This window comes from Mustela erminea, chromosome 8, assembly GCF_009829155.1.
Source record: "Mustela erminea isolate mMusErm1 chromosome 8, mMusErm1.Pri, whole genome shotgun sequence".
In the NCBI taxonomy this organism is placed as follows: domain Eukaryota; kingdom Metazoa; phylum Chordata; class Mammalia; order Carnivora; family Mustelidae; genus Mustela; species Mustela erminea.
In genome coordinates this window covers 80,111,742-80,123,185 of record NC_045621.1, presented here as the reverse complement: position 1 = coordinate 80,123,185, position 11,444 = coordinate 80,111,742, and the positions used below count along the sequence as shown (strand labels likewise).

Genomic DNA, 11,444 nt, shown 5'->3' with positions numbered 1-11,444 from the left:
GAATTTCACCTATGGAATATCTCCCTAAAGAAAAAGAAAAACATAGTCAAGAAAGAAATTGGGTTTTCTTCAGACATTTATTACCCACCTGTGGAATCTTAATTTTAGCCAGAAAATTGAGAAAATAACCCTAAAGAATTTAAGTCTCTCAATTAAGTGCTGATATCTGTCTTCTTAGATGGGTTAGGAGCTCTAAGAAGCTGGAAATCATGGAGCAGAAAACTGATTTCCAAGTTTGATGTTACAGTTTAGCTTGTCTGCAGTAATCTCTAGAGAGCTCATGCAATTATTTAAAATTTATTTTTTAGTGAAAATATTTAGTGTTAGGTTACCAGTTACTTTTTTGAAAAGAATTTATTTATTTATATGTTTGGGTCGGGGGAGGAGCAGAGAGGGAGGGACAAGAAGGCTCCACGCTGCACACAGAGCCAACTGGGAGCTAGATCCCACAACCGTGAGATCATGTCCTGAGCTGGAACCAAGAGCCCGACATGTAACCTGAGACTTAGCCACCCAGGCATCCCTCTATTACTTTTAGGGGGCTACAGAGATGTGTTGCAACAATGACTTGATTGAAATGAAAATGTGCTAAACTCCAGAAGGGTTAGGGATAGGTTGCAGTGTCAGTAGTATTTTAACCCTTAGATTTTAGTGTGTCACACCTCTCTTCTTTCTTTCTATTCAAAATAGTATTTATTGAAAATCATATACCTACCTGGGATGGCCAACTTCTTCAACTGGCAGCCAGAGAAACACACTATTTTTTTCTCAAAACTTCCTCAACACTTAATCATCTGTTATACCTCTGCATGTAATATTAGGCAAAACTGTGGAGATGGGAAGCTTAGAGCTGAGCTTTGACTGCTAGGCAGGCTTTGGCTATGTTGAGATGAAGAAAGTGAGGAAAGAGTATTCCAAAAGGAATAAGGAGCAGGAGTAAAATCACTGGAAGGCCCTGAATGTGTCTGAAAATAGAGAATAGATTTGGTAGAGGAAAATACCAGTGGGATGAAATCATGGATCTTCTCTTGTTTTGTTTTTCTTTATAATTCTCTAAGTTTAGTTAGGCTGTGTTTGGAGAAAATACATTTATGAGCTTGAAACTGCAGACACACAGCTATCCATCTTGAAAGAATGACAGTTTTAAGGATGGGAAATGAACGCCCATGCAGGTGGTTAGGACTGGTAGGATGTGTATTCCTGTTTGAATGATTGGCAAGTAATGTATCTGAACTGGTATTATAGCAACTGGTTACTAGTAACTGGAATTATTGATCCAGTTCAGGGGTACTATGCTTTATTGGAATATTGCCAGTAAAGAAATTGCCAATAATCAGCAGGTTTTGATATACAAAAAATGGCTCTTACGTAGGACTCAACTTCTTAGAAAAAGAATGAAAATGGCTATGTTAGGAGATGTTCAGATTTTAAAGAATTTAAGAATACTGGAATACAAACAAAATAAATGGTTAATACACTGTTCTTATACATTGTGACTAATAATGGCAAAGAGTTCAACTGTTCACCTTGAAAAGATGAATCAGTAACCTTCAATCAATTACATGTATATTTGGCATGATCATAAAGAAGTCATGCATAAAAAACTTTAAAAACTTTTCGGAGCTTCTATCTCACACTCAACCACAATGCTCTGCTTTAAAGTAATGCCATTTTCTCTCATCTGTAGTTATGGAAAACTGAACAGCAGACTTGTTCAGATTCAAACCATGTGAATGTCAAACTTTTTTTTTTTCTTTTCTGGTATCCTGGTATATTAAGAAGTAATTAAATACTCCATTTCCAATGCTATTGTCAGAAAAAAAGAAAAAAAGAAACCCGTAAATTGTTTTAAAAATACCTGTTTTTTTCTGTTATGCCAGATTATTTCTTGCTTACCTCTAGTTTCAAAATTCTTGAAATATGTGACCAGAGATGTGGAGATATGTCTTGCTACCAAATGAATTTCCTTTGGACCCAGTTCATGATCAGCAAAAGCAATTACTTTAACTTCCTTCAGAGCCTTTCCATTTGGGGATCTCTTACTTTCCCATTTTTGCAATAAAGAAAAATCTTCCCTGCTGGCTTCAGGTTTTTTATTTTCTTCTTCAGGTATATAGCTTATTTTTTTATCCCACATTCTAAGCAAACTTTTCTCCTCATTCTTTTGTCCTCCGGATATTACAGACAAAGGGTTTTGCTTCGATAGGAAAAATGGTTTCCTTGTTTCCATGTTTTCATGAATGTGTGATTGACTTGGAAAGCCATAGCTTGACAGCACAGTATTGACAATATTTTCTGCAGCTAAAGATATTTTGAGTGGAGAAACAGTTGTCTGAATTTGGTTTGTCTCAACTGGCTTTAGAGTTTCAAAATGAAATACTCTTGGATTTTCACCTTTTCCTATTTCTATGAATGACATGACTTGCTTTAATGCTGCTTCTGTGGACTCATTTGCTTTCTTAAACAGTTTTTGTAAGACACTGCCTTCAGGGAGAGACTTATTTCCTTGCATTAATTGGTCAAAATGGCCAAAGTTTGATTCCCTTGGACTATAGTCTTGTACTTCATTTTTAAAGAATGATGGTATATTTTCTGAATCAAGCCTTTCCATTGGCTCTGAGCTTTTAATTGTATCTTCTACAGAGGCTCTGGGATGTGAGGGTAATTTTGATGAAGGCTTATACTTTTTTTTCATACCTTCCTCTGAGTAATACACAAAACCAGGTACACTGATTTGTGAAGGATTATTCCCAGAACTATCTTCCTTTAACTTTGATGTGGGCATTTTCATATAAGTTGCTAATTCAACTTGATTAACAATATAGGCATTTTCTGCTCCTTGGAACAAACTTTTCTTTGGAAGGTTATTGATATGAGTACACTGGTCAATCAGTGTGCCAATGATCTCACTTGCTATAACGGTCTCTTTCAATGTGCTAATAGAAGATGGTTCCACTTGGCTTATTTCTTTGTCTAGCTTGTTCTTAATTATACAGAGCATGTCACTGACAATATTAATAGCATATGTAACTAATTCTGAATGGAATGAGTGAATCTGTAGGATGGTGTTCTGTATGTTTTCTTTGGAAATAATAGTATTTGAATTGGATTCATCAGGAAACTTTTTTAGTGGTTGTAATTTTGGCAACATCTTTTTGCTTACTAGTCCTTGTTGGAGAGGAAAAAAGTTTTCTATAGGCATTTTCACAATTTCAGAAAACTCATATTTAGAGATATATTTAAACTGCAAGTCTACAAATGACTCTAAAATATTTAAAACCCTTTCTACAATATCTTGAACAATTTGGTTGCTGGAGCCCAACGAAATTTGGTCTACTGTCTTTGTGTTATATATTGGTACACTGCTGAGGATGTCCTTGACTGGCAAATCATATTTACTTTTAGTACTAATGTATTCTTTCCTCCTTCCTAGAGTTCCCTTCCTATCTGGGGAGGGTACCTGGGACAAAAAACACAGCTGCAATTTTTCAAATAGCATTTCAACAATTTCTCTTCCAAACATATTAATTTGTGCTTTTGTATCTTCAACTCTAGTAGAAGCTCCTTTGAAATGATTATAACACCTGCTTTCACAATCCTCAAGTTGATGCAAATTTAAAAGTGAAAGAGAATATTCTAATGCTTTTGTTTTTATTGGAATTTCAGTCAAAACATTTTCAGCTATCATCATTAGCTTACACTTCTCATTTTCCATATCATTTGATTCTGCTTGCCATTTGTCAAACATTTTTTTAAATATACCTTCTTTAGGAAAAATCTGTTCGAGCTGTGAAGAAACATTTTCCAGGTAAAAACATGCTTGTGGCTTGGCAAGATACTCTGCATCTGAATTCCCCTGTGAAAGTCTGAGATCATCCACATGCGAGAATTTGATTGGATAAGCCAAATTGTGGTTACTTGTAGCATATAATCCTTGCAAAACTGCATTAACTATTTTATTTGCTGCCATGATTTGATCAGATGGTAAGGCTTTAACATTTATCATTTCTTTAGTTTGCTTCACCTTTTCAAATTCTTTCACAGTTGTTTCCAGAATACTACTTACTATATCCTTGGCATACGTTCTTAGTTCTGAATTGGGCAATCTCATTTCCAGTAAGTTTTTGGCATCTCCTGTTGATAGTGTGGGTGGCAGCCCAGTGGTAGTCTTGGACTGGCTGTCTCTTGGAGTCTTCTCTCCAGGACCTAACTTGGTCTTGCTTTTGACCTTAGCACCACTAGGTCCTAGGTATGATTTTGTTTTAAATTTAGGCAAAGGAATAACTTTTGATCTTGCTTTTAAACTTGTTTTAAAATCTGGTTTAGAGCTGCTCTTAGAGCTCACTTTGGAATTATGTGACTTTACAGGTAGCAACTCATCAGAACAACTTTCAGGGGACAAAGTCTCTTCTAGATGAATTGAGGCAAAATTTATGATCTTCTTAAGAACCATTTCGACTAAATCCTTCCCCAATTGCAGTGGTGAATACTGCAAAAATTTGTCTTCTAATAGAGAGACACTTTGACTGCCTGCATAAGAATAACCTTGTGGTGTCACATATTTGGGGGGATTACTTCCTTTTCCTGCTTGTTTAGTTTCTTTGATGCAGGTTGCTTTCTTAGACAAGGTATCTTTGTTGTCAGGTGCTTCTACTTTTTTGTTATTTTCATTTAATGATATAACAACTATAGAGTACATTTTCCCCAAAACACTTTCAACTATGTCATTTGTTACCCTGTTAATCTGTGATTGAAAGAAGTTTTTTTGTGTTATATCTGATGTTTTAATTTTATAGTTAGATGTTAAATGGGGGATATCATTAAATGGAGGCAAATGACCTATGATATCTATTATTCTTTGATGCAATTTAGTTAAAATCTCTTGCACTCCACTGAGCAATGCAGTTTTTTCTTTTTGTTTCGATTCTCCATTTCTCATAAATATTTCTTCCAAAACAGTTCTCTGGCTTTCTTTTTCCAATGTTACTTGGTTTTGTTCCAATGGATATTTTGAAAATGGAGATAATTTGTTTTTTTCCTGCTCTCTTTGTCCCAGCAATATTTCATTTGATGCTGTTAGTTGTGAAAATAATTTAGGATTGTCTTTTGAGTAAACGCTTATTTCCTTTGCAGATCTTTTATCATATAAACTCTTTAAGATACTACTGACAATTCCACTCACAATAATATTTTCTTGGAATGAAATGCTGTTTGGATATGGATACATCTTTTGAATTTCTAAGTCTAAATCATTTTTAATAAGCTTCAAAATGGCACTGGCAATGATGTCCGCATATTCCTTAAGACTAGCTCGGGAGAGATGAATTGTGGACCGAACATTTTCTTTGTAATTTGCAAAAGTGGAATCTGTGAGCTCTTGGCTGAGGATTGTTTTAGTGGATATTTTCAGGGCATTCGCATTTGATTCCTCTTGGCTTGATTCATGAAAGAGGCTATCTTCTTGTTTATAATTTTCCTGTTCCAGGCTAGCAATTGACTTTTCTTTAGACTGGAAAGCAAGAGTAATTAATGAGTCTATTCTTTCTGTGGCAAAAGCTTCTAACCGATTGAAAATAGTTTTAGTAATGAAGTTAGCATTTTCCTCACATGGGTCAGAAGCAGTTTTCTTGGCATCTTCTTTCTCTACTGTAGTTATCTGACAATCATCAGCGTAAGCTGATTTCAGATTTCTTGAGGATGGCAAATACTCTGTCTTTATTTCACTTTTTGACCCCATAAGAGGAGGCTTTTGACACTCTTCTTTTGAAAATATGTCACAAAAGGTCAGAGGCAATCTTGCAGATGTAGGATTTTTTGCATTTATACTAAGCCGGACAGTAGAACTGAGATTATGAAGAACAACATCCACTATATCATTAGATATGAAAACGACATCTGATTTAGGAACTGAAAGTTTTGGAATAATTTTATTTGCATCCTTGATGAATATTTCAGAATTTTCTCTGGAATGTTTCCCAGTTATGCTACATTTCAGAGTGGGTGTGGCACATGTTAGATTATTTTGATACAGTGTTTTTTCATAAATATCACATAAGATACCTTCAATGATACCTTGTATTTGAAACTGAAGTACTTTTCTATATTCACTCTTATTAAACAGCTTTTCAATAATACCTTCTTGTTGATCTGAATTAATCTCTTTCTCAGAATTGTCACACATGCCTTTTGATGATACGATATCTAATACTGTGTTAACAACTTGGCTTGCAATACTTTCAGAAACCACAATGTTATGAGTTGAGAAAGGACTTTCCCTTTCTTTATCTAACTCATGTTTGATTCCTTGTAAAATTTTTCTAGCCACTTCTGTTGCATACGTATTTAATTTATTCAAAGAGAGTTGGCACACTGAGTTGGTCTTTTCTGATGTAATATGATCCACTGAGCAAGAGGACAAGTGATCATCAGAATACAAATCTTTGGCTGATAATGCTTTGCTTAATGCACTTTTATCCTGCTGAAAAGATAAAGCCGTTGGAACAGTGAAGCTGATCTGGGGACAGAAGAGAGATTTTACTTTGGAAGTAGCAAAAGTCTCTAAATTTGTTAATATTGCCTGCACAATATCTTCAACTACATTTACTTTGGCCTGTTTGTCAACACTGAATCTGGTGTGTTCTTGTAAAGAAACATTTGCTCTAAAGGTGATGGTTTTATACCTATTTTCACTTGTATTTCTTTCCGGCATAGCAGCTGAGTAAAGTTTATGAAATACCGTTCTAACAACATCATCTGCCACTATGATTACATCTGCTTCAGACACTAAAGAGCCTATGACTTTATCTATAAATTGAACAGATGTTTGAGGAATTGGCCCCTCAACATTGTGAATGATGCTGTTTAAGTGAGAGTGGGAGAGAGAAAGCACATTTAGTTGGTCGACCAAAGCATTTTGAAAAATTTCATTCAAAATATTTCTTATAATGGGAACAATTGGAGATTTCTGTGGTTCTTTGAGTTTAACTTCAATTTTGTTTAACATTCTTTCTAGAACCCATTGTTTAAGAGAATCTGATTTAGCTTCTTCTCTTAATAATGTTCTTTCCCCAATGAATTCTTTCTCTGTATGTGAGACATCTTCTAGAAATGAATCTGATTCAGCTCCTCCAGGAAGAAAATTTCCATAGGATGGCCTGTATCGATAAGTTTCAATGCTCCCCTCTTCAGATTCAGTTTCATTAAACATATCTGAGGATACTGCATCTAAAATTAAATTGACTATATTCTTAAGCATTTGTTTCTCAGGTGGTGGGGTATTTGTACTTGTCCTCAAATCTAATGAGTTCATATTTAATTCTGTTTGAATAGCTTTCAAAATAGTACTTGATATCTTCTTTGCATTCATGTATAAAGCAGACTGCAATAGTTCCTCATGTGTGTCTGTGAAAATACTGGGACTTTCATATTCCAAGTTTGTCTTATTGTTTTCTTCATTTCTGTTGTTAATAGAACCGAGAGTTTCTAAATTTCCATTAGCGAACCCTTCCAGTTTAGCAAAAACCACATTTAGAATATCCGAAGCTAGAGCTTTCAGTTCATTTGAATGTGTTTCTTTTGTGCTCCCTGTTTTGGAAGACACTAGAGCAATAGTTTTTTCTTTATTTTTTGTCACATCTTTATTACCTTCCTGAATCATCCTGGAAATGATGCTGGAGATTATGTCAGTGCATTTGGCTATTTCCTCAATAATTGAAGCAAATGATAGGTTGTCGATATCAAAAGACTCGGAGACAGCCTTAAATCCAGAACTTGCAAAACTGGTATCCATATCAACACTACATAATTTTGCAAGGATGTATTCCAAAATTGTTTTGGAAATGAGCTGAATATTAGACTGCAATGGAGTAGCCATTTCAGGATTTTCATTCTTTTCTCTGTTTAGATTACTATTAGGTGGCTGATGGTGTGGATGGGCTCCTATGAGCTTAAGTAACATTTCATATAGTGTTTCCCCAATGCTGTCTAACACCTGCAATCTAGCATTGTCTTTGACATCTTTTCCATTTACAACACTATGGAGAGCACATGGCGTAGCCAAATATTTATAAAAAGATTTTTTATCCTGCCTATTTGGCAAAATATTTTGTTTATCAGTACTGTCAGATCCATATGAAGTTGCAGGCTTGGGCTTATCTGAAGGGAGTGATATATTGCTTTGATCAGAACGTCCACTTGATAACAGTTCACAAATACAAGTTAACAATGGAGAGTCCATAATTGAGACAAGAGATTCTAATTTATCAGTATCAGCAAAAAATCCTTTACCTGTCAGGGATTTGGTATTGTCTCTTTCCCTATGATTTAGGCTTCTCTTACTGAGTTCTAGTTCATTCTGGATAGCACGCAAAACAATGTTTACCACTTTAGTTGTGTAAGTACTAAGTTGAGATTGTAAGGAAGATTTCTCCACAACTGAAGGTTTGAAGCCCATTTGCAATTTTGGACAAATAAATAACTTCAGCCTTTTAAAAACTGTATTAATGATCTTATCAGTAATGTCATCTATAGATTGTGGTTCACTTTTTTCAGATTGTGACACAGAAGGTTTTGCAGGATCTACATTGAATGAAGATAAATATTTCACTTTCTTTTCACTGTCAAACCATACTTTTAATGACTTTTTATTTGGTGCTTCTTTGACCATGTGTGGAGTATCAGAAATACCTAGAGAAGTGTGAACTGATGATGAACTGGAACTTTTGGTCGTATTGGGAATGCATCTTGAAGCCTTATGAAGTATATTTAACACAGCGTCTGTTATTTCTCGAGACACTGCTCTAATTTCTGACACAGAAAACATCTGGTCCATCCATTCTTGATATGATAGTCGTTGAGATTTTTCTGAAACAAGAACTGAAGCTTCTTTCCCAGTTTTATTGTCTAAGGGACTGGGAGGAACAGAAGATAGGTCCTTGAGCATATCTGTTAAAATACTTTTAACTACATTTTCTGAAGCTTTTTGTATGTGGTGCTGTTGATCTCGGCTGAAAATCAAGATGTCTGTATTCAGACAGGGTTTTTCCTTTAAAATTTCTTTATTATTAAAAGATGGTAGCTCAGTTTTTAATCCCCCATCACAAAATGCAACTTTGCTTCTTTGAGAAGCAGCATTTGTAGGTGGTTTGCTATTTCTTTTATATTCAAAACTGGTGTTTCCTTTTGTAAACCAATTCTCAGGAACTCCTTTCTGTGATTTTGGCTTTTCATCTTTGAAAGATGAATCAAGCACATTTTTCACAATTTTGTCTATTTCTTCATTATCATCTTCAGAATAAAGGACCATGCCAGGAACATTAATAGGTGGAAACAATCTTCTAGATTTAGGACCATTAGCTAATCTAGTACCAGTAAGTCTGTACTTTTCTTCAGTGTCAGAAAGATTTCTTGGTCTAGAGTGTCTGCATTTTTGAGTATCTGCATTTACTCGCTCTTGATGTAGCTGAGTGAAGATATCATCAAGAAGCTGAAGGAACACTACTGTTTCTTCAGATGCAGTAAGTCTCTCATTATTAAGTTCAGTTTGTACGTATTCTAGTATAGTGCTGATTGCTTCCTCTATATATCCAACCAAAGAGGACTGGGAAAAAATATTTGACATTAAATTTTGTATTTGATCTTTAACAATTAAATTAGCTGCATCAGGTTCAGGACTATGTTTCATTTTGTTGTCTCTTTCGAGGGACATGTATGTTGGGTCTGTCATAGGTTGCTGATCAGAAAGTTTAATTGCATCTTCAAGATATGGAAGTTCATTTTTTTTACAAGATGCAAGAGTCATCAGCTTTTCTAAAATGGCATGTACCATATCCTCAGCAATATCACACATGGGTTCCAAATTGTAAGGCTGTGAAGCCTTTACAGATTTTCTATTTGATGGACTGAGATATTTTCTACTGGGTGGCAAGCTTGGTTTAATGTCAACTGACAAATCTTCTTGTGAAAATATCTCAACACATTTTTTCTCAACTGCAGACTGTAGCTTCTCAAGCATATTCTCCACAATCTCTGAAGCTGCTGAGCAGATATCAACATTGGAAAGCAAGTCTCTTTTTTCAGGTTCATTTTGCTCAACAAAGATTTCAGCAGTAACAGAAGAAATAGAAGGAATAGCCTGTGTTAAATCAGACATTATTTCTTGAAAAATACTTTCTAAAATCAATTCAGTTTCCCCTTTTAAGTGACATTTAAAGTTAACAAAAACGTTCTTTAAATTCTTCATTTCATTCATGGCTTTTGCTTTTTGATCAGGAAACAGTGGACTCTCTAAGCCATCTGTTTCAGTGGTGGCATCCTTAGATTTTTTTGTGCTTGTTTCAAATGATGCTAAAAGGTGACTATCAGATTTACAAGTTCTGAGCTTAGGATATGCACATGTCATACTGGTTTTATTATATTTGAGTTCAGATGATATAGATTGTCCTTCCACGTGATATGTTTTACCCACAGTTGTTCTTTCCACATGGGCAGAAGGTGGTTTTAAAGGTGTGGTTGGCCGCTTTATTGATAGGTCAACTGTAAACGTACAGGGTTCTCCCTGAAATGTTTTAGTTGTAGCAGATGTGTAGCTTCCATATGTAAACTCTTCACTGCATGTGCTACAGAAACTTGAACTGTCTGATGAGAGGATAGATTCATCAGACACTGGATATGCTTTCGTTCGCAACCTTTCTTCATACTTTGTGATGGCTGGGTATAATATACTGGTCACTGTAGCTACAACCCAGGTCATTATATTCTGAATTATACTATTCAGTTCTTCAGAAGTTACCTGGAAAAGAGGCAAGCAGGAATGAAGAGAAAATCATGGAACAACTTATTCCATTCTGGGACAGAGGGTAACATTTAATTTTTTTATATCAAACAGTACCTAGCAGGATACCATCATGGTTATAAAAAGAACATAGTAAAGAATTTATTTTAGACTTTCAGATTACTTTCAAGTTGGCTTACTCTGTACTATAGTAAATTTCTTTTTATAAGTTTCTATTTGATTCACATTCCCTCCAAGTTTTCTGTTGTCTTCCCCTAACATTTGCTGTTAAGATAAATGACTTTATGCTTAAAAATAGAAAAAAAAAATCACCAAATTGCTGTCTCCCAAATAACACGAGTTTTGGCAAGAAAAAACAGTGTCTACAATCCAATGGTATTGTTTAATAATATCCCAGATTATTTATTACAAAATATTTTTCAAAACAGATGTGGTCAAAACATTTGGGTGCCTTCAGAGACATCTGTCTAGCTAAGATATAAGGATTAAAAATAAGCCATTTCTTCCCATTCTCTGCTGCAGAGGTGACCCTATGATTTGCATAAATGGAAATGAATGCAGCTAACTGTTAAAAGTTATTTGATAGGCAACAGAAAATTTAATGTCTATGGAGATGAATGGCTTTGTATTCCACAAGAGTATCATAGCAAAC

The 11,444-nt window shown here is 35.0% G+C and overlaps 1 protein-coding gene across 3 annotated transcripts in view; it reads right to left on the bottom strand.

Moving 5' to 3' along the window:
• Nucleotides 1-11,444, bottom strand: part of FSIP2 (fibrous sheath interacting protein 2) — a 94,638-nt gene that overhangs the window by 37,842 nt on the left and 45,352 nt on the right. For all 3 annotated transcript variants that reach the window (XM_032356165.1, XM_032356164.1, XM_032356166.1), the window contains one exon: nucleotides 1,897-10,789. In XM_032356165.1, the coding sequence (XP_032212056.1) occupies nucleotides 1,897-10,789 (8,893 nt within the window). The remainder of the gene's footprint in view (nucleotides 1-1,896; nucleotides 10,790-11,444) is intronic.